Below are 24,208 nucleotides of genomic sequence, written 5' to 3' on the forward strand. Positions count from 1 at the left end.
AAGCACACGTACAGCGTTTGCATACCGACGTGCGGTCTGCGGTCGCCCCCACGCACGCACACCTCTGTTCATCTCTCGTGCGGCGCATCGCACGTGGCCGCACGCGGCGTTGACCCCTGACACGCCAGCCACCAACACACACCCGTGTCCGCCACCTCGGTGCCGCGGTCGACCCACGAGCCTCGCGATGGCTCAGGGCCACGTCTCGGCAACCCCTCGTGGCCCGCTTTCGCCGTCGACGGAGGGGGTTCAGACCGCCGCCGGACGCAGCCGACCTCCCCAAACAACCGCAGCAACCCGCCGTCCGCTTTTCGAGCCGCGGTGCGAAAAATCGACCCAATAGTTCGCCGACAACGTGCGGCCCGCGGCGCGCGAGCGCGGCTTCTCCTCCGGGTCATCCGTCGACGGGCGATGGAGCTCGGCCACGGTCAGCCGCTGCATTCGCGTCGCAAGGCCCCCCCTTCCCTGCCGACGTTCCCGACCTTCCCGGAATGCTGCTACGGGGGAAGAAGGGAGGGGAGGGCGGCGGCGGCGGCGGCGTCTCAAAGTTCGGCGACCTGCGGTCCCACGATTCCAGCCGAGCCCCGGGTCGACGGCCTACGCAGCTCGGCTCAGCGCGAGCGTCGTCGGCGCGCCAGAAGGGCGGAGATGCTTCTGGCCGTCACGCGAGAGGCTGGTCTGCCGAGAGGCGTAACCGCGCACGTGTGGGCACGTCGCCGCCAGCGCCACCAGCAGCGCCAACCAGCGTCGCTCACAAAACCATCTTCTGATCGTTCCTTCCAGCTGGGGTGGGCTGAGCCACCACCCCCCCCGCACCACCCACCTTCTGAAACCTTATCGTATCGTAATGTCAACATACGTCAGGACAATATTTAACACCCAGTGGTGATTTTCTCCTCCAAGACAACCCCCCCCCGCCTCCCCCCGACTGTAACAAATGGACAGAAGTGCGCGCCGTCTGTTCCAGCGTCGCTTGTGGCCTCACCTGTGACGTTAGTTTAAGGTTTTATTAACGTTGACTGTGTCACCCCATCTCCCCCCCCCCTCCTGAGTTTCTGTATGCCTCCCACCCTGACCCCCCCCCCCCCCACCGAATTTAAACAACAAGTCAACAAGTCTCGCCGCCACAGGCGTGGTCCATCTCTCATTCCCTCCGCCTCCAGTGACCGACCGTGGCGTCGTCGTGCCACCTGTCCCCACTCGTCCCAGGAAACCGTCCTCGTTTTTGTTAGTTGTTTGTTAAAGCGAAGCTGTCCCCCGGGGGGAAATGCTGCAAGTCTTCCTGGGACATCAGCGTGACGAGTCGGGCTTCGCGTCGGTCACATCCTCTCTGCCGCACGCGCTTGTCTCCTCACGACGGGTCCGTTGTTTTTTTTCTACTTTCTCTCGTGGTACCTCCGAGGGCGGCCAAAAAAATGCCTCTTTCTCCCCCCGCGCCGCCGCTGCCTCGGCAACCGCCTCCTACCACATGTAGTAGCTGCGCGAGGTGTCCACCTGCGAGGGGGCGGACGAGGAGGCGGACGCCTTCCCCTCCGCGCCCTCCTTCTCCCGCTCGCCGCCCTCCGCCTCCCACAGGCCGATAAGCGGCGGGTAGAGCTCGTCGAGCGGGATGGAGGAGCCCTTCTGCACGTACTGCTTCAGTGACTGGTCGTAGGACCTCCGCCTGAGCCGCCTGACGGCGCAGGCGGCGAGCGATGCCAGGGTGAGCGCCGCGAAGACGGAGGCGGCGGCGGCCGCCGTGGCGACGTTCGCCTGCCTCTCGGCGGGGCTCACCAGGAGGGGCGCCGAGCGCGTCGTCACGTTGACGCAGGAGCGGCGAGCGGCGCGCTGCTGGGCCGTGGCGACGGCCAGGCACACGGCGTAGGCCGTGGCGGGCTGCAGGTGCGTCAGGTTGTACTCGCGCACGCCCACGGGCACGTGCGCCGTGTAGGACGCCCGCGAGCTCTCCACCTTGACGGTGGCCGACGACCACTTGAGGTCCGACGGCGTCAGCGTGTCTGGGTTCACCTGCGGGAGGGGGAGGGAGGGGGGCGGGGTGGGTTTTGGCGGTGGTTGGGGTTGAGACGGCACGCGGGTTCAGGAGGGTGCGAAGTCTTTCGCGGCCGGACAAAACCGGCGTCGATAATTTTCCAGAGCTCTGTGCCTCTAAAAATTGGGAAGTTTCGGTCAACTCCACGAACGAGCGTTTATACGTGCGGGAAAAACCAAATGCTCTAGTACCCCCCCCCCCCCACCCGGCCCCTCCCCCCTGTGCTGCCATCTCCCAGCCATTTCATTCCACAGCCCAAGCCCACGACGTCACACCATAGTATATTCAGGCAGTCTCCCCATACAAATGTTAATCAGGCTCGAGCCTGCTTAGCTTCTGACAAGATTGGGTGGACGTGCCATGCTCTTCATTGAGCAGTTAGCCTCAGCTAGAAGAGGGCCTCCCCACAGAGGTTATTGGGTTATACTTCACCGCTTTGGTCAGTTTGGATTAGGCAAATGCAGGGCCATAGTGCGAGCATAGAAGTACAGTGCAACAATGGATTTTTATGCACCGCCTACTTCATAAAAAAGTGTCTGGATAATGACACGGCATCGACCAAAAAAGTACGTCTCTCCATCAACGTATCCCACTCAATACCAACATAAATATTGACACGTCATTATTTTGTTGACGTCAAATAAACGTATATCAGATGGAGTGATTGTCGGATGGATAGACTCACCCTACCACAGGAACGTGGAATTCCCAACATCGATTGTCTACCTGGACTTGTTTGAGCCTCCAAACCACTTTGACTTTTCACTTTGAACTTCAAAGATGTTTTATTTACTTCCTTTTTTTTTCACAACTAGAACTATTAGAGGCTTTTGGGTTAGATTGCGTAAATATATAGATGTGTCGTTAAACCCGCCACCACCCGACACAGCCAATGAGTAAGGTTTGTCATGTAAACAGAACGTGCCAATTCGTCACTGGTACAGCACTAACCGGTGTGTTGGAGAGCCAAGCCACAACATTTACAATCCGATCACAACGTTTCGCCAGTAATTACAACTAGCGGACAGCCAGATTTGTGGAGAAATCCCCCTGTTTCATTCCTTAAATAGAGGGCATTAGATGTAAACCTATATTATGGATGATATTGGTCGCGAAAGCCTACGTGTTAGAACGAGGTTAATTTCTCCCACGAACTCGAGTAAGACACGTGGAAGTCTCGTAAAATCAATTGCTGGTCGTTCGCACACGTGGTGGTGGTTTCTTCGACGTAGAACAAAGATGGTCGTCGCCGCATCGCGCTGCGGCCGTCTGGAACGCTCTTTTCCCTTCCGCTATCAGGGGGCCGCTGCGAGCTATGGCACTTTAGAGACGCTTTGCGCGCTTAGTTTGTTGTGTTGTTCCACTCGCGGAGCTATTTCTGTGTTGACCGTGGGACAGCGGCGTTTACCCCCCTCCCCCCCTTAGAAGCCAGATAAGCCATAGCCCCGCTAATCCGGCAAGGTTTAGATTGGATATACATTAATAACAACGGTCACTTGTCATGGCCCAGGAAAGCCCCACTGAGCCTCGCCCAAGGACTTTTTTCAGGGGGTGCATTCGGACGTTTGGCCAACTCCGTTTTTAATGAGTCATTCGGAAACCAACGAATGCCCGGAGATAAAGTTCAAAATCGATAATAAAAAAAAAACAGGCCACCAACCTATTTGCTGTACTGCCATCTCATTACACCACCTCCTAGATCCCTGTGGTGTGTGTACCCAGTGTGTATGTTTGTGCGTACGTGCATGGAGAGCGGTGGAACCTGCTGAGTTCAATTACGAGACATGGCTAACATCAGTTGCAAGTGGTATCAGAACCTGTCCTGGCCTTACCTAGGTCAATTCAGCCTGAAATGAATACCTAGTGCGGAGCGTACACATCGCCACTCGAGAGACATGCGTGGTGCTGGTCACACCACCCCACCCCACCGTGCACTGTGCTGGCCTTCATAGGTGCTCGCTAACAGCACTTGCTCCTTACAGTTTGTTATTGGCTTTATTATTGATCTTTACCTTTGTGTTTGTACGTGATTACTAAGTTTCTACTAGACATCTGTGAAACTACTGGACATCTGTGAAAAGGAGCATAAACCTCACTGGATTCCTCCAGTATAAATAAATATTCCGGTCTACTTCCCTCCTATGCACGTGTCGAATTACTCTCATGATCATCGTCGTCATCGTCCGCCATGCTCAATCCACTGCTGGACGCGTGCCGACCACCTCACCTGCCACACGACGAGCACCGAGCGCGCGTCGACGCCCTTCACGGCGAGCGTCAGCCCGCGGGCCTCCACCCCGCCGGGGCCCGCCGGCCCGCCCGTCACGCGCAGCGTCACGCCGCGCGTGTCCGCGCCCTCCGAGTTGTGCGCCACGCACGTGTACAGGCCCGCGTCGTCGCCCCGCGCGTCCGAGATCACCAGCCGCCCCTCGAGCTCCACGCGGTAGCGGCCGGGCGGCGAGTCGGCGGCCACCCTGTCCCCGCGCGGCGTCACCCAGTAGATGGCGGGCTCGGGCTCTCCGACGGCGCCGCACTCCAGCGTGGCGCTGGCGTGCGGCTGCAGCTCGAGCTTCGAGGGCAGGGCGGCCGGCGCGATGAGCGGCAGGCAGGCCGCGGCGAGGGCCCCGCCGAGGGACGCCGCCTCCCGCGCGTCGCGCCCCTCGGCCTCGGGCGGTGACGCGCAGCGCATCGACTCCGGCTCCAGGAAGCGCACGGCCGTCTGATTGGCGCCCAGCCACCGGCTGACGCAGTCGCAGCGCAGCGGGTTGCCGTGGAGGCTCACCTCGCGCAGGCTGGGCAGCGAGCGCACGGTGGCGAAGTAGAGGGCGCTCAGCGCGTTGTCGTTGAGCATGAGGCTCTCCAACTTGGGCACGTCGCGGAAGGCCTCGCGGTGGACGTAGCCCAGCTTGGGGTTGTTCGTCGCCTCCACCTTCGTCAGCTCGGGTAGGTTGTCCAGGGCGAACCTCTCCACCGATACCAGCTCGGCCATGCTGCTGATGCCCAGCTCCTTGAGCCGCAGCATGTCGCGGAAGTCGCCGTCGCTGATGTGGCGGATCGGGTTTTTGTTGAGGTCGAGGAACTTGAGCGAGGGCACCCTCTGCAGCGCCACGCGGGGCACGCGCTCCAGCTGGTTGTCGTAGAAGGAGAGGCTCTCCAGGTTGTCCAGGCCCACCATGGCCTCGCTGGGCAGCACCGACAGGCCCATCCCGGCCAGGACCAGGCTCCGCAGATTCGCCAGCGGCCGGAAGTTGAAGTCGACGATGCCGGACACGGGGTTCTCCCCGATCATGAGGATCTCGAGGCCGGGCGTGTGCGCGAACCAGCGCGCGTCGATGCTCCTCAGCTGGTTGGAGTTGAGGTGGAGGCGGAGGAGGCTGGAGAGGCCCCGGAACGCTCCCGGCGCCACGGTGCGGATCTGATTGTGGTTCAGGTAGAGCTCCTGCAGATTCGCGAGGTCCTTGAGGCAGCCGTCGGGCAGCTCGGTGACGTGGTTTTCCTCCAGGTGGAGGGTCACCAGCTGGGTCAGGTTGGACAGCCCCGTGTCCAGGACGGAGCTGAAATTATTCTGCGAGAAGTCGAGGTCGGTGAGGTTCAGAAGGGACGACGATATCGGGTCGGGCACGACGGCGATGGAATTCCCCTGGAGCAGAAGGACCTCGGTGGTGGCCACGATGCCGGGGGGGATGCCCGTCAGGTGCTGGTCGTTGCAGTCGACGGTGGGGGCCTCCCGGTAGGTGGACTGCGGCGTGAACCACGGGCGCACCTCGCAGACGCACGGCTCGGGGCACCAGGAGGCCCACTGCGAGCCGTAGCAAGCGGCGGGCAGCAGCAGCAGCAGCAGGAGCGTGGGGAAGAAGAGGCACGCTCGAAGCGTGCGGAGCGCCCGGGCCGCCATCGTGGGATCCGTGCGCTTTCAACGAGGAACCTCGTGCAAACGCCCGCGGCAGAGCCAAAGGACGTACTCAAAAAAAAATGTTCAAACAACCCCTGAATTTTTTCTTTTGTGTTCTACGACGATTGCTTGCTAAGTGAAAATATTCATCGCGTCAAGTCTGGGTCCCCAGGCTGGCCAACACGTTGTTTTTCCTTCCAAGAAGGGGGTTCCGTGATTTAGGCGTGTTTTTCACTTATTCTGGCTTAAGATGCTTCGATGGAGAAGCAGATTGATTTTCCTTCATTGACTCAAGGAGAGCTTCTTTAAGTGCATTCTGGCCTGGGGGGGGGGGGGGGGGGAAACACGAAAAAAAGTATCAGACTGCTTGGCCATGTCCGTACGAATCGTTACGCGCTGCACAAAATCAATCCGTCCCTGATGCGGTACACATTCAGCTTCATGTACTGTACGTACAGTATGCACGTTGGACTTATTTTTCGCAACTGCTGTCCCGTCGGACATTGCATACAATTAAACCGACCGTGAAAGTTACAATTCCCTCTCAGGGATGCCGCGGTACAATCTATCACGACAGGATACGGTGTCGAGTCTCCCAATGTGACGAAGGGTCACGGTATCCGCGTTTGTTTTGTTTTGCAACTCAACTGCACGTTGTGTTGCATCCGTAACGTGCTGGTTCTGTGCCACGCGGTACTTGCAGCGTAAATTAAAACAAAAGTTGTCTAAAAGTTCAACTGCAGCTCTCTCACACCATCGTTGGCCCATTGCAAACATGATTCCATTGCAAATTAATGGAAAATAGGAAGAGTTTTTACCCTTACTGGCAATAAAACAGGAGGTGGTAAGATGTTCAGACACCAAATTTCTACCTTTTTGCGAGGCATCCTCAATTCTGCACGAACCACACGTACTTGCGGTGAGCGTGCTAACAACCATACTCTGATAATAATAATAAAATTTGCATTGTGTTTGAAACTGATTAGTGGACGCCAGAGACAGCCTTCTCTTATGGCCTAGCCTCAGCAGTGTGAGACCAGAGAACGACGCGAAAAGGCGAACAAGCCAAAGGCAATGCATGTATCAGAACACTCATCGTTCGGGTCGAGCAGTTATTCTTATTTTTCATCATTTTGGATACTGGCAAACAAGCAAAAAAGGTCCCGTAGATACGTACACTGCACATTTACAAGCAATCGCACTTACAACACAACACACATGCTGTCAATGGCACGAGAAATAATGAAATGATAGAATCGCTAAATTAACGAGGTCATATAACTGCCGTCAATTACTCTGGACAACAAAGCACTCGTTTTAACGGGTCACGGCTATTAATGGGGAACTGTGATATCTCGTTGCTTTTTCAGAAATCTTTTGTTTTAGTGAAGCAAACTAAATTATTTGCATGTGTACCAAGGCCGTAATTATAATAGAAATTGGGGGGGCCACATCCCCCTCAATATTCAAATATGTTTAAAATGTCCCCCCAATATATTGCTATAAAATAGATTTCTCTGTATATGATTGTGGTTATGGTTGTACTTTATTAATCCATATTCTCTGCCATTACATACAATGAAACAAGAAAAGGTAAAAAAAAGAAAAAAAACAGCAATGTATTACAATACACTATTAGACATTATTGTAAAAAATAAATAAAAAGTCCATCCCATGTGTTAGTGATTTTTTTATATTTTAGGCAGGAAATGGCAGGAAATTTCGTTTTCAAAGTTAGATTTTTTTTTCTGGGGGGGGGGGGGGACTCCTAAAGCCCCTGGAAGATTTGGTCCCCCCCAATGTTGACTCCATGGCTACGGCCTTGATGTGTATTGTATACACAGGCCACAAAAATGACGATATGGCGATATTGTACAACGCGGATGATATGGTGCATCGCGCACCCCGTATCGCGCGATGTTATCGCAGTTATCACCAGACTGCGGTTTCATTTCACTTCACCAAAGTCAGCCCCTTCATTATTTTTTCCTCTCCAGGAAAGTTATCGCTTTCGTGCCCTCCCCTCTTTAACCACTCTCACTCCCTCAGCATTGAGCCGCAAGCCTCCTGCGAAGCGCGATTTGTCACCCGAGCAGCAGGCCTCAATTCATTTATTCGATGGGCAATAAAGGATAAATGATTGTTCCTGCCCCCTGGACGAAATATACGACCGTCGCTCCACGCCGACAGGCCACGCTCTCCACTCGCAAAGCCATTACTCAGCAAAGGGCCATTGTCATTTAAACAATAGCGTTCGTTTATTCCCGATTGATTGGGGTAAAAAAAGGCAAAGGGGTGCAGGGCCTACGATGGCTAAGCGAGAATTGCCGGGAGATAAAGGGGGGCTTTGCCTCTCCACTGGCGGAGAGCGGGCGCTGGGAAATCGCCACCTCGCGGATATTTTAGCCTCCGTCATGGAAGGAGGTGGAGGATGTCCCCACACTTTACCCCACCAACGTAACAAACTAAGGTCTAGGTTTTAAAATTTACGTTTCAGTCTGGACACGTTGTCTTGAGATAAAGAAACGGTGCGGATTTGTCTTTGGACTGGGCAAATACCGAACCACACACTGTTTAGATTTTGAACATCAGGGTGATTGAGCAATACGAACACAGCTTTTCTTTCACTACCAATCAAAGGAAAGAAAGATCTTGGAGTTTCGTCCAAAACGGCTTCTCTTGAATGCCAACCGTCGGCATTGTAACTAAGAAGAGACGGCAAAATAAAAGTGTCGTGCCCGCCAATTGATCTGTTGTTCACCCGAGTGGCAACTTCACGGCTCGCATTCAGATGTCCCCAGTATATCAGAATTTGAATATTTATTTATACTGGAGGAATCCGATTAGCTATAAAGCTCCTTTTCACAACTGTCTATTAAAGGCGGTTAAGAACATTACAACAACAAACATTACAAAACACGACAGTAGTGCAAAGTGCAAGAAAGGTAAACAAATCACCCAAACAAATACAAAACTAAACCATCCTCATCCTACCAAGCAAAGCCCCACTGAGGTATTAACTTATTTTTCAGAAGCGACCTGGCCACAAATCATTGCTCAACAAAGTGGACCATCTTTTGGACATTTGTAGCCAGAAAAATAATCTAATCTCAATGGATGTTTGTAAACATCGAGCGTGGACGTGGCATACGCTGCTCGTGATGGAGTAAGGCTGGGACGCTGCCACAAACACTGTGGACCTGCAATCCAGAGGTCGCCGGCTCGTCCTTCCTGCGCGGCATTTGAAACAAATGTTTTGCACGTTTATTAAAATCGCAGCGGTGGCTTTTGGGCCGGCCATCGAACGAAGATGGCCACCGCATCGCGCAGCGCGCTCAGCTGCGCCTCTGCAGCCGTCTGGAACGCTCTTCCCTTCCGATATTAGGAAGCCGCTGCGAGCTACGGACGTTTAAATCATCATCTAGATTGGAAACTCATTTCTTGAGAACTGCCTTTTTGTGTTTAGTTTGATGTCCTTCCCCCGCGCCTCCGATTAGCGTGTCCGGCCACGTACGGCGTGAAAAAAGTTCAACGTCCGTACAAATCCGCACCCCCCATCATTTGTGTCCACCCGCCCGGCGGCATAAAACGGGCTCACCGTGATTAGTCCACCGCGTGGTGGGGTAAAGTGGTGGGGTAAAAAGGCTCATTCCTAACAGCGTGCTTCAGCCGCACCGAACCTCACAAAAATAAAAGAATATTCAGGTCCTACCTTGGCTCCTCCCACCCTCAACCAATATATATAAAAGGACTGTTTTCTTGGAATTTCTCTTACTTGATACAGCTATCGTGCTGTGACGGTTCCACCTGAAGACGGAAGCTTGTGTTGCCTCCGAAACGTCGTGATTTTTATTTTATTTTTTATTTTACTTTTATTAATTTTAATTTTTTTCACTACGTGACTTTGCCGAAAAAACTAAGAATATGGTGGGGTAGACTCCACCACTTTCGGTTCAAGGCTCCTGAAGATCAGGCCGAGGAGCCCTGGAAGGAGGTCGCTCTCCATAAAGAGCCCCCCAAACCCCTCATCCTCCTCTCGCCGAGCGAGCGAGTGGCGGGCGTCTGCGCCTATTGCCAAGCGAATGCGCCACACTCCTTCGGCAAATTTCTAGGGAAACCTTTCTCGGGTGCCCCATAATTCTCGCTTAGCCACTCGACGGGAACGCGCGCCTGAGCCCCCCCCCCTCCCCCCGCGAGGGGGTCTCACCCCCCCACGGTTGCCATGCTCACCGCACAAAAGGCCGAGTGCTGCCATAATGGGCCTCCAATGGTACCAACCCACCCCCCCCCCCATCATTATTATTATTAGAACTCTGCTCTCTCTCTCTCTCCACCGCTCTCTTCACTCCCTCGCCCTTCACCGGCCTCCAACAATGAGCCGCCCAGGGCGAAAAAACTCCCAGGGCACACAATCGGCGTGCATGGGGGGGCGGGGTGGGGGGCTACTTCTTGTTTGGTCGCTCGCCTCTGTGGGATGGGGTGGGGGGCATTTCTCACGGACCCTGCCGCTTTGTCATGCAGATGCCCGGCCACGTTCTCAAGCTTCCCAAGCGGAGCTACGACTCCACGCACCCCCCCCCCCCCCCGCCTCTTCGGGTTAATATTCGCTACACACTCGCGCGTGCGTGCACGCACACAAAGACAAAGATCCCCCGTGTAGCCTGGGACAGACTGTTGGGGCAAGTGCTGTTAGCGAGTAGTGCCTAAGGAGGTCGGCACGGCGCACGAGGGGGTGGGTGGCCAGCACCACGCCCGGGCCGCCTTTGTCTCCCCAGTGGCGATGTTTACACTTTGCTCGTATGCTGGCATGAGGTCACGCGGAGAATCCGGTTTGCTATGGGTTAACTCATGTGCCAGGCTAGGTGCACGTTGAGACCATCACGTGAGGTGTGGAGGGTCTCTGACTGCTGGCAGGTCGCTGGGTGAACCCAGGTGCTATGGGTTCGCTGGCTGGGACGAGCACCACCTGGGCTCCCAACTCTGCCAACTCGGTAAGTTTTACAAAGACAAAGATTCCCGTATAGCCTTAACAGACTGTAGGGGCAAGTGCTGTTAGCGAGCAAGTTTTCCACACACGCACACACAAGCGTTTTTCATAATACTGTTTTTTTGGGTTAGATCGCGTAAATATTAGGTAAATATTACGAGATTTAACCCAAAAAACGTGCCAAAAAACCTGTATTATGGATGTTATTGGTCGCGAAAGCCTACGTGTTAAACACACACGTTTGTGTACACACGTTTACTCAGGCGCACGATTTCGTGGTATGATGGATTTTTCTAATTACGAATTTAACAAACACAGAAGCAAAACATTGGAAAACAAATTCAATGCTCGAGAATTTTGGGTGAGAAAGACCTAGAATTCGTAATCGGTATACATCTCTAAATCCCCGTGAGATTGAGCATTTAGACCATTGTTGCGTCATGGCTTTTTTGATGTTTTTGTAACAGTGCCAAAGCATAGCTCGTCATCAACGCTCTCGGTTCCCCGGTTCCCTGCCGGTCACAATGGGCCCGTGTTCCACTCCGCCTGACGAAAATAACTCCAGAAAGTTCAATGACTGAGAGCCCGACTCACAGACAGACGGACAAACAAGAGAAATGGGAACAATAAAAATAATAAAGTAAATCATAATAAAATAATATGATAATATAATATAATAATATAATATAATAAAATAATATAATAAATAATATAATAATATAATATAATAATATAATATAATAAAATAATATAATATAATATAACAAAATAATATAATAATATAATATAATAATATAATATAATAATAATATAATAATATAATATAATAAAATAATATGATAATATAATATAATAATATAATATAATAAAATAATATAATAAAATAATATAATAATATAATATAATAATATAATATAATAAAATAATATAATAATATAATATAATAATATAATAAAATAATATAATATAATAATATACTATAATAATATAATATAATAAAATAATATAATAATATAATAATATAATATAATAATATAATATAATAAAATAATATAATATAATATAATAATATAATATAATAAATAATATAATAATATAATATAATAATATAATATAATAATATAATATAATAATATAATATAATAAATAATATAATAATATAATAATATAATATAATAATATAATATAACAAAATAATATAATAATATAATATAATAATATAATATAATAAAATAATATAATAATATAATATAATAATATAATATAATAAAATAATATAATAATATAATAATATAATATAATAATATAATATAATAATATAATATAATAATATAATATAATAAATAATATAATAATATAATAATATAATATAATAATATAATATAATAAAATAATATAATAATATACTATAATAATATCATATAATAATATAATATAATAATATACTATAATAAAATAATATGATAATATAATATAATAATATAATAAAATAATATAATATAATAATATACTATAATATTCTACGTTACTTTACCGAAAGAACCAAGAAGATGAATCCCTGCAGTCACGAAAGCTTTAAATCGAAAAGAGAAATGGGACTTTATTTCAGTGCACATTGGGATGGTGCCGTGGGCAGCGCACCCGACTTGCAATCCCAGAGGCGGGACGGGTTCCAATCGCCCGGCGCGGCAGCCGAAACAATGGCCAAAGATTTCACGAACGCTGGCCACCGCCGCTTGTCCACCCAGTGGTATAAATGGGGCATACCATCGCGGGTGGTTGAGCGGCAGGTTCGCGGGTGAAAGGCCAAGCCTAAACGATCAATCAAAAAATATATTTTTTATGTTATTTTACCAGGTAAGGTGCACTGAGCTACAGTATAATACCTATTTTTTTAGAAGCGACCTGGCTTTCACAAATGACAGCTCAACGAAGTGGCTTTTCATCACGTGGAAATTCATAGCGGCCAAATACTCTAAACGCACGTCGATCCTAAATGCGGAGGGTGAAACACCGGAGGACCTGGAGAAAAATCCCCCCAAAAAGGCAGCTCGTTCTGTACCGTTACTGCTACTGGACTTTCTCCAGCCATTATCCGCCGGTGGCCCGCAGCGTCAACTAACGGGGCACATCGCGACGGTGCGACGTTGCTCTGCCCATCGGGTTACGACGTCAATCAGGTGGTTCAAATCCAGACGGCCGGGCCATAACACATCGACTGTTTTGTCTGCTTTCAGTTCCTTCAGCGCTGCCTTTTGTATTCAGCTTCGTTTGTTGTCCTTCCCCCGGCACCTCCGATTAGTACGGTTGGCTACGTACGGTGTGACACAAAGTTCAACATGCGTGCATACGCATGCTGTGTTCAACCATCGACCCGCAGGTAAAATAGACGGTCTATATTTTTTGGTTTTGCATCTTTCCTCACGCCGGTTCACTATGGGACTCCACCCCATCTTCTCTTTTCCCTGAATTCTTACGATCTTGCTCAAGGCAACAAATATATATCAATGTTTTATCAATTACAACTTCAAGAGTGCTGTTTGTTGCTGGCTGTTTGGTGTTTTGGGCCGTCTGGCCCCTGCGCCTAGCCGCGTTCGTTTTTTTAAAGTTTTCAAACCCAATGAGTCGAGTGTATGAGCCCACTCGCCAATGATTGTACTGTACAACAACAACAACAAAACGGCCCATCATATAAAAAGTTGGTCCTGTGCTTCATTTGAGGCGCCACGGTGGCGAGATGTTGACTACCTCACTTGGTACACAGGAGGTCGTGGGCTCTGACCACCGCTATATATTTGGAATTTGCATGTTTCTCTCCCGGTGGTCGCGGGGATATTTCTCCCTTTCACAGAGTATTTGGCTGCAATAAACTTGCACGTGATAAGCCACTTCGTTGAGCTATCATTGGCGATAGCCAGGTCGCTTCTGAAAAAGAGCTATACAGCTCAGTGGGGCCTTACCTGGTAACGTAAAACATAGTTTAGTTTTTTAGTATTTGGCTACATTGCAGCAATGAGAATTGCACATTCTGGTTTGGGTCTCAGGTTGAGAACGCTCCTCTGCAATAGGGCGCAAGGGCAAGCACAGCACCCCCCAGTGGCTGGGCCGGAGCCGGTGATTAGACTTCACTTTGATGGGATCTCAGAAGCAGTTCTGTGATATCCGCTTCCATTGCGCCATTCTCTCGCCAACACGAAGGGTTGCACTGCTCTGCAAGAGATCCGCATGGTGACTTCATCTCACGGCATGACGCTGATAGCGCAATCGGGATAGAATTGGGATAACATTTGGGGGAAAGGACAAGAACAAAAGTTGTGACCCCAAATCCGGCACTCGGTCTGACGGTTCCCTCGCTGCCATTTTGTCTATTGACACCACGTGACGGTGTCAGTTGTACACGTTGTGAACCAACGACTTGACGGCAAGAGGATCGTAAACAAATAACCAGACAAACATCCGTCTCTCCACAAACAATCAGCAACCTCCAGGCCTTCCGGATCCATGTTTTCCAGTAGCATTTGTTTGAGCGTGCAAACTCTGGATCGGATTAAACTTTAGAAAATACAACGATAACCTATTTTTATTTTACCAGGTAAGGCCTACTGAGCTATATAGCTTTTCTTTCAGAAGCGACCTGGCCACGAATGATAGCTCAACGAAGTGGCTTCCTCATGGAAATGTATAGCGCCCAAATACTCTAAACGCGTGTTTTTAAATGTGGAGGGAAAAACTAAATGACACGGAGAAAAACCCACGCGACCACGGGGAGAACACGCAAACTCCAAATATACAGGCAATCAGGGTCAGGATAAAACCCACGACCTCCTGTATACCAGGTGAGGTAGTAAACATATTGCTACCGTGGCGAGATGCTTACAGTTAGGGTTGCAAAACAAATTAATCCGGGACATATCATGGGCAGAAGGAGATCTCTGAGTATCAGAAAAGGGTGGGAACTCCATGTGAATGCAATGTTCTGAGCGGTGAATTATTATTATTAAGAATCATTATTATTAAGAATTATTGTTATTAAGATCATGCAATTGACCAAATCGGCACTTTTAATGTCCCGGAAAGAATGACCGATATCCAAAGACAGTGCACCACCTCAACAGGGGGACGATCCCGGAGAAACCATGGCAGGTGGCGGATCGTATCTACAATTCATCTGCGAGGACGCTCACTTGAATGTCAGCTGTTGTTGTTGTTGTCAGAGCAACCGTCTGCCCGCTACATTGGGGGCTCGCTTCTGAGTGAAGGAGAGGCATTTAAAAGGCCGAGTGGCATTCAAACTGTCATTCACTCGCGAAGCCCAGTCCCATGCGGCTGAACTAAAGATGCAGCGCAAAAACAAACGGCCCTTATCACGTAGAAAGATTAAAAATAAAAAACCTATGATGTGTCCCATGCTGTTCAACACAAGCAATGCGGGTGCTGGCATATTGGGGGCCCTAATCGTAACTTATTTTTGGACCCCCCCCCCTCCAATTTAGATGTATAAACTGCTAGTGAGATAACAGAAGAGATTATATAGGGTAACAGATGGGAAGACAGATGTTGGAAACGTGGGAGATACAGGCAAGAGACACGTGAGATTAGAGAAGGGAGATGCAGAGAAGATCGAGATGAGAAAGAGATTATCCGTTTAATGTTCATTCGCTCTCTGTACGTTTGCTGTGATTTTAATTCGATATGACGATGTTGGTTCACCCCTTGCTGTGATTACAGCGCCCCTTGAGCTGTTTTGGGTCCCAAACCATCCGTTTACTTATGCGTCATGCCTCCAGTGAACACACACGTCTGAAGACTCCTTAATAATTTGAATAAAAAGATGATGATGATGAGAAGATAACACTTTGAACTCCCCGTCAAGCACGCCATCGATAGCACTCCAGTGACAGGGGGGGGGGAGGGGATTAGAAAGTACGGCGTCAACGGCGGGGGGTGGTGGGTGTCACCAGAGACCTCCTAAAAGTCAGCTGAAAGTCAGTCGAAAGTTTTCTCATTCATCAATAAAAAACGCCACGTTGGACGGTCCAGAGGATGGGACCTATGTAGCAGGTATCTTACCCGCAAGATGTACGACGAACTTATTTCGCGCTGCACGTAGCCAACCGCGCTACTACTGTTTGTGTTTCGGGTTGCGGTTTTATTTGAAGACGCAGTTTTCAGATAATAACGTCCAGGTTTTAAAATGGTTTATATAGTTACTAACAATTTTATTTTCTACCAAGTAAAGTTAAAGTAGACAGCTAATTCCCACTGCCATGTATGAGCCAGTGGTGGAAATTCCACATTCCTATGGCGGAGATTGTACTTTACATAAGATCACCACACTTCACTTCTCACAGAGCGATATCTATTTTATCAGCCCATTTGGGAGATGATGATGTTGTTGTCCATGGTACATACATACGTACTAAATTAGAATTACTTATTGACATACTTCATCGTGATTGTCTTTAGGGGTTGATGAGGAGGCTCAAGGATGCGTCGCGAGAGAATGTGCCACTGATGTTAGCCGTGGCCAGGAATCAAACACACGTCCACTAACTACCCTATCGCTTCACCCCGAAATATGTCATAAAATTCTCACAATCATCTAAAAATCCAGTCATAATCATTGAAACAATCCACACCGCTCTTAACAATCGCTCGCAGTAACAGACGGCATCAAAACAAATACTCCCAACGTCACTGCCCTAACAACCATGACATAACCACAGCCGGGATGGCTCTGGAGAGATCAACATTGGGATGGCCTCTTCCGCCTGTCCTGAGTAAACACCGAGCCAGACCATTCTGGAGAGCCGTAGCACAGACGAAGCTTTGTACATTTGCCAACAGCCTTGTCGTCCGTGGCCTACGATCTCCGTGGTGCAAGGAATTCAATTAGGCGCACCACCACCACCGTCCAAACACTCCCCTCTCTTCATCCCGCCGGCGAACGAGGGCATCCCGCCGACCCACCGGTGCAGGCACGCGCAGTTGCACCGCCTGCGCACGCGTCGGCTGCACCGCCGACACGAAAACGCTGCACGCGGTGTGGTAGTAGCGGGTGGTGCTCTGCGTACAGTACCTGTGCGACCGGCCCTTGCGACGACACCCTTTCCTGTCCGTGGGGTCGCAGCGATGTTGCAGGGATCCCTCCCTTGTCCGCCGGGTCAGCTCAACGTTTTGGTTGTCCAATGAGCGGGGCGTGTTGCTGCCTGCCTGCCTGGCTGCCTGGCTGGCTGCCTGGCTGCCTGCCTGGCTGGCTGGCCGGCTGGATTGCCGGTGATCTGACTGGCCAGCTCTTGGGATTGGGGAGCCTGATCAGCTGGCGGGACGTCGATCTGGCTGGAGTGGCTGGCTGCTGCTGTGCTGGCTGAATTGCTGGGGTTGCAATCCGGTAGATCGGTTGAATTTTCTGGCCGGCTCGCTGTCTGGCTGACGTCAAGGGGTTTTGTTTTGTTCCTTCAGCTTGGCCCTCGGCTGCTGGTTGGTCTTCTTGCTGTGCGGTTGCGTGCAAAAAAAAGATGACAGACGCTGCGAATTGGTTTGATCGGCTGACTCGCTCCTCCCTCCGTGGGCTTCGCTGATGCTGCTGCCGCTGCCGTGTCCCGGGCAGGCTGGCAGGCTCAGTGGTCAACTTTCAGTCGTGGGGGGGGGGGGGGTCACTGACCACCTCCCACCACTCCGCTACCTCCCCCCCACCACCACCACCTAGCTGATACCTTACAGGCCTCGGCTCCAGCCGCACACAATTTGTGCATTCGCCTCGCTGCCTTGTCCGCCTGCCCGTCCGTCCGCTCGTCCGTCCGCTCGCCGATGGGACTCGCTCAAGACGCCTTGTCACGATCCGCTCGATTTAAAATTTGCTCGGCATCGTCCGTGCCAACGAAATCAAAATCCGCTCGCTTCCACCCCACCCGCTACCACCCACCGCTGTCCCTCCTCTTCCCGTCTCTCTCCTTCCTTCGCTGCGAGTAAATCCGCGACGCACTCGCGGCGAACGAATCGGACAGCTGTCGAAAATCACCGACCTCACACCCCCTCCCCGTGCACCACCACCAGAGCCACCACCACCAGAGCCACCACCACCACCACCGCACGCAAATCACTGGCGGCGCCTTCTCGCAGCCTCCGACGCTTCCCCTCTCTGCTCGCCCTGCGCTCTCCTCCTCCTCCTCTCTCACCCCCCTCCCCGCGCCGCCCCTGCGCTCCGTGCAGCCGCCGTCTCTGTGGGGGAGGAGCGTGCAACACGGGAACTGTGGCCGCCTTTGTCTCATTTGCCCCGAGAAACCTGCGGGTTGCGGATGCCGTGGGTCTCTCTCGATGCGTCAGTGAGATCGCCACGAAGTGTCCTCCCATTGCACGCCGGCTCCGTCGGGCCTCACCTTAGCCTTGACAGACTTGTGGGGCAAGTTCTTAGGTTTTTTCGGTAAAGTCACGTAGGTAAAAAATTTAAATTAATAAAAGTAAAATAAAAATAAAATAAAAAATCACGACGTTTCGGAGGCAACACAAGCTTCCGTCTTCAGGTGGAACCGTCACAGCACGATAGCTGTATCAAGTGAGATAAATTCCAAGAAAACAATCCTTGTATATATACTGGTTTTCTTGGAATTTTTCTCACTTGATACAGCAATCGTGATGTGACGGTTCCACCTGAAGACGGAAGCTTGTGTTGCCTCCGAAACGTCGTGATTTTTATTTTATTTTTATTTAACTTTAATTAATTTTAATTTTTTACCTACGTGACTTTACCGAAAAAACCTAAGAATATGAATCCTTGCAGTCACGAAAGCTTCAAATCTAGAATTGTGGGACAAGTGCCGTTCTCTCGCCATCTCTCGCAGTCTTGCGTCGAGCACCTGCACACCAGATGACATCGTCGCTACGCCTTGGCGCTTGCACGGACTTTCCGACGTGTTCCCCCCTCCTTTGGCTGCTATTCCATCCGTGGTCTCGACCCACCCGGTCACCCATCGCTTGCCCGCGAGGTGTCTCGCCCAATCCCCATTCATCTGAACAGCCAAAATACGATGTCCATAACTCGCTTATGTCTGTTTAACGCCTCGGATTTCGCGACCAATATTATTTAACGAAAACAACTTTACTAAGAGTCGCTTATGTCTTCGAATCCACGTGGTCCTCTCAGTGTCATTCCCGGTACAAAGACAAAGATCCCCCGTGTAGCCTTAACAGCCTGTCGGGGGGAAAGTGCCGTTCTCGAGTATCACCTGTGAAGGTCGGCACGGTACACGAAGGGAGGGGTGGCCAGCAGCTACGTCCGGCCGTCTCGCGTGTCCCGAGTGGCGATGTTTACTACACACCGCACCAGGCTATCGTTTTGAGGCTGGGTGGACCTAGGGGAGGCCCGTGGCCGGTTCGTGTAGTCGTGACCGGTGTTGGTGTGGTGGCCGTGAGCGGGAATCGAACTTCGGGAACCCCAGATTCGTGGCGCAGTGCGCTAACCACCGCGCCACCGCTCCCCACACCCACGCTCGCAATTAGGAACCCAGGAGCAGGGAACATTGGACTCTCCTGGTAAATGAATTCTAACGAAATGAGGAATTGTTCGGTGTCATATGCGTGGCGTTTGTGTTCCCGTACCTGGTTTTATTGGAAAGCTGGTGTACAACAGCGACAATCATAATGCGCTTGTTTTGTGTGATTTTACGTTATTTGGTTGGTGCTGGTGAATTGTGACGTCGTCGGCTTGCACTCGGAAGATTGGCGCTGTGTGATTGATTATTGGCACAGTGTGATTATTGGAGCGGTGTATTTGATTATTGGCAGGGCGTGATTGATGTTTGGTACAGTGCGTACTAACGCAGGTGAAAGTAATCGTACACGCAGTGTGATGAATCCTATGGAGAGTGGCTGGTTCTCGGCAAAGTAATGTGGAATTTCCGCAACTGGCTTAGGGCCTTCATTGGAGATGAGGCCCAGTCAATTGTATTTATTAACCTCGAAAAGCCTCCCCGAGTCGCCAGAGTATTTTTCAGGACGACCCAACACTGGGTTGTTTGGTAATTTCCATGAATTGGCGATTGGCTTCTTATGCGCTAGTAAAGTGTAGCACCCGGAGAAACGAGAGCATGACACTCAAAACTCCACACGGATAGATTCAAGAATCCACTGCCGTACTGCCATCCCTTGGTCGCTTTGTAGGTGGCCACGTGATTATATTTGAATCGCACTGTGCTCATTAGAATTGCACTGTGCTCGTATATGATGAACATTATTATCATCATCATATGCAGAGCCGATGGGAAGGTGATGCCTTCTGCTTCAAAGGGATCTCAGTGAAAACTCGATGATATCCGCTTCCGTGGGCCGTTCGCCAATAATGAAGGCTTTCCACTGCTCGTTGTCCCGTGATGCGACACCGGTACCAAAAAATCTGATAAAATCGTTGAAAATCACCCGTTTGTTTGTATTATTATCATCAATCAACGCATGCATCGCCACACCTCTGCAATACAACCGCTGTAATAATATAGAAGGGTACGGGGCGTGGGGAGGAGCGTGAAGGGGAATGCGAGGCAGGGGGAGAAGAGGGCGGCCTATTACGCAGGACGAATGAATGACCACATTTCCCAGAGCGCCCTTGAAGGACACCGCGCCGGGTTTATTTTAAGAGGCGTCCCCCTTTTACCCTTGGTGTGACTTGCAACGCCAGCAGACGATCACCTCCGTGCACACGGCAGCACACACCCTGGGCAGCGAGAAGAGCTGAGCCAGGCGAAACCTCCCCGGCACAGATGTTTAATATATTATTATTTTTGTTACAAGGTATGGGCAATACGGTGGCGGGATGTTAACTACCTCGCCTGGTATACAGGATGTCGTGGGTTCAATCCCGACCCTGACGCCTGCTGTATATTTGGAGTTTGCATGTCCCTCACCATCATCATCACGGTGGCTAGGAGATGTTAACTACCTCGCCTGGTATACAGGAGGTCGTGGGTTCAATCCCGACCCTGACGCCTGCTGTATATTTGGAACTTGCGTGTTCTCTCCGTGGTCGCGTGTATTTTTCTCCGGCTCCTCCGGTTTGGTCGATTCTAAATTGTCTGCGATAAATTTCCACACGACACGCCACTTCGTTGAGCTGTCATTTGTGATAGCCAGGTCGCTTCTGAAAAAGAGCAATATGGCTCAATGGGCCTTACTAGATAAAAAAAAACTTAAATCGTTTTTTTAATATTAAACTTCTTTCTCGCCGTACGTAGCCAAACATGCTCATCGGAGGTGCAATCCCACCCATCGCGCTTAAAAAAAACAAAGATATATCCCAACGTTCTTCCTTCTTGGGAAGTTTTTCTCTTCAGCGCTGTTCATTCATTCATTAGCCGGGTGGTGGGGGTGGTGGTAGTAGTGGCGGCTATGCACGTGGCATGCAATTTAAGCACTGTGGAGGCAGCAGCGAGGTTTGGTGGATCACACACACACAGATATTGTGAAACCCCCTTCCCCGTGGGCGTTGAGGAGCCACCGTGCCCTGGCTCGCCAGGGGAAGGCGGCAGTACAACAAATGGACTAATCGCCATCTGTTTCCATCTGTACGGGGTGGATGCGCAAGACTTGGAGGTTTTTTTCCTGTCCAGGTGCTCCGGTTTCCTGCTTGTTGTTGTGTTTATGTTTTGACGAGGCTGGTTGTAATTACCGCCGAAACGTCGCACTCGAATCGTAAATGTCGTGGGTTTACTCCGCAACACACCGTGTGCTGAACTAGTAACGAATTGGCACGCGTTTACGTGACAAATCTCACGAATTGGCTGTGTCGGGTGGTGGCGTGTTTAACGGCTCATTTATATTTACGCGATCTAACTCAGCCAAAACCCTCTAAATTATGGACGTGTTTAGTTTGTTGTCCTTCCGCCCCACCCCGGGCACCTCCTCGATTATAGCGGCTGGCTACGCATACGGTGCGAAAGAAGTTCAACCTACGTGGGCATTCTGCACAGGGCCCTCCCTGCCTCCTCGTGGACCAATTCACCGCCACCGGACGGCTGTGGCAGACACGAGCGGCGTCTTGGCCCGCTGTGTGTGCACGCCCAAAGGGGGCCTCGCGACTCGGCATTTTGTTTTTGGGTTTTCATTTGGGCCCCTCGACCTTGAAACGGCAAAGAAGAAAATCGGCCCACTCGCGGTCGGTCGCCCTTTTCGCTGCCGACATTGATTGCGTCTTCGTCGGGAGCCGTTTTGTGGAACGTCAAACAAGCAGGGCGTCAATCCACGGCATCCTGATGTCAATGGCTGTCTGCACAGATATTCGATAATATGCTCACCTAGAGACGGTTATCGGAGTATCGGTACTGGGCGCCAAATACCAGACGCGAAATATTTAGAACAAAAAAAAACCCAAAACAACTCCACATCTTCCTTCGTTGCTGCTGTAGCTCACGCAGGATCACGGATCTCCCGTGTAAAGTAGCCGGGCAACTGGCTAACACGGGATCATCAACCTTGAAACAAATTCAATGAACTGAAACCCACGATTGTGACCGCTTCGTTCTGAACTACGTACTCAGAAGTCGCTCGTAACCAATAATTATTGATAAAATTGCACGATAAATAAGAAAGTGAATGATCAATATCGCCCATCTCGTGTTGTTGCTGGCAGGTGATTGGCTGCTACAGGCGGAGTGATTGAGTAACCCGCGGCAACGGCTCTTGCGAAGAGATAGAGTTACGAGCTCACTACAATACCTACAATTACTTCGACCTATACGGATGGTGCGTTTCTCTTACGCCGCAAGCGTTTTTGTTCTCGCGCCTTCCTCTGGTCTTCGTCCAGCACTCGAACATCCGATTAGCGTGGTGGGCTACGTACGGTGCGAAAGAAGTTCAACATAATACTATACACTACTATACACTACATACTACACTATACACTACCTACACTTTACACTACCTACTTTATACACTATACACTACATACACTACATACACTACATACTACACTATACACTACATACTCTATACACTACATACTACACTATACACTACATACTCTATACACTACATACACTATACACTACTACACACTACATACTACACTATACACTACCTACTTTATACACTATCTACACTATACACCACATACTACACTATACACTACCTACACTATACACTACATACTCTATACACTACCTACACTATATACTACATACTACACTATACACTACCTACACTATACACTACGATACACTTCCATAATACGTGAAAGCCTACGTTTTAAACGAAACACGTCTCTACAATACACTATATCACGAAACTAAATTGAAAACTCATTTCTTGAGAATTGTTTTTTTGTGTTTAGTTTGTGCCCCCTCCCCACCTCCAATGAGCGCGGTTGGCTACGTACGGTGCAAAAGAAGTTCAACATACGTCCGTACAACCATTGGGGCCGTATACCACGATGCGAACGTGCCGTCACATCACGTTCTGACGACAGCAGTCGGGGACACAAGTTAACTCTTCTCTGTTGTCAAATGGCCATCCTATCAGAGCATTTCCTTTTCACATAAATGGTAAAGAGGCGTGGAACAAACGATGAAAGGCGCGCTCAGCACGTGGAGGTGTGAGCGTACTGGGAACTCCGGGGAGCGGTGGGGTAGCGGTTAGCGTGCTGCGTTACGTACCCAGTGACGATTATGTGAACCGGTCCTGGGTCTCCCCTAAGTCGACTCAGCTTAAAATGCGTACTTGGTGCGGTGTGTAAAATCATCGCCACTGGCGGTCGGGCGTGGTGCTGGCCACCCACCTCCTCGTGTGCCGTTCTGGCCTTCAAAGGTGCTCGCTAACAGCACTTGCCCCAAACAGTCTGTTAATGCTACACGGGAGATCTTTGTCTTTGTACTGGGAATTACACTGTGAGGACCACGCAGATTGGAGGACACAAGCGAGTCACAGACATAGTTTTGCCTGTTCAGAAAATTGGGCTTCGGGCAGGGTACCTCGCTATACGGGACAGTGGCCGGCGGTCGAGACGAAGGATGGAATAGCAGCCAAAGGAGGGAACACGTCCCAAAGTAGGTGCAAGCGCGAAGACGGAGCGACGATCTCATCTGGAGTGCAGGTGCTCGACGCATCGTTTCACTGCAGGACTGCGAGAGATGACGACGGCTTGGGGAAGGTCTGCATGCAGCAGTAGATAGATCATGATGATGATGATGATAATGATGATAGCCTATTACCATGTTCCCCAGATTATAATACGCTCTGGAAAACAAGACGCACTCTGATTATTTGGGGCTATTTTTTTTTAAAGGTGTATTTTATTTTCGAGAGTATAAACGTTAGC

At 50.2% G+C, this 24,208-nt stretch overlaps 1 protein-coding gene across 2 annotated transcripts; it reads right to left on the reverse strand.

The window, feature by feature from the left end:
* Positions 1-1,094: 1,094 nt before the first annotated feature.
* On the reverse strand, positions 1,095-17,799 carry LOC133356756 (leucine-rich repeat neuronal protein 1-like). Of its 2 annotated transcripts, none has more exons than XM_061574414.1 (3): positions 16,988-17,799; positions 4,257-6,242; positions 1,095-2,007 (listed from the first exon to the last, which is right to left on the reverse strand). In XM_061574414.1, exons 2-3 carry the CDS (start codon positions 5,922-5,924, stop codon positions 1,462-1,464), a joined length of 2,214 nt encoding a protein of 737 aa, XP_061430398.1. In that variant the 5' UTR covers positions 5,925-6,242; positions 16,988-17,799; the 3' UTR covers positions 1,095-1,461. The 2 variants fall into 2 exon arrangements, with proteins under 2 accessions (XP_061430398.1, XP_061430399.1); XM_061574415.1 differs by lacking the exon at positions 16,988-17,799 and adding an exon at positions 9,697-9,965.
* Between the last annotated feature and the right edge of the window lie 6,409 nt (positions 17,800-24,208).

Source organism: Lethenteron reissneri, chromosome 55, assembly GCF_015708825.2.
Source record: "Lethenteron reissneri isolate LAM-NWPU_2019-01 chromosome 55, ASM1570882v1, whole genome shotgun sequence".
Lineage (NCBI taxonomy): Eukaryota > Metazoa > Chordata > Hyperoartia > Petromyzontiformes > Petromyzontidae > Lethenteron > Lethenteron reissneri.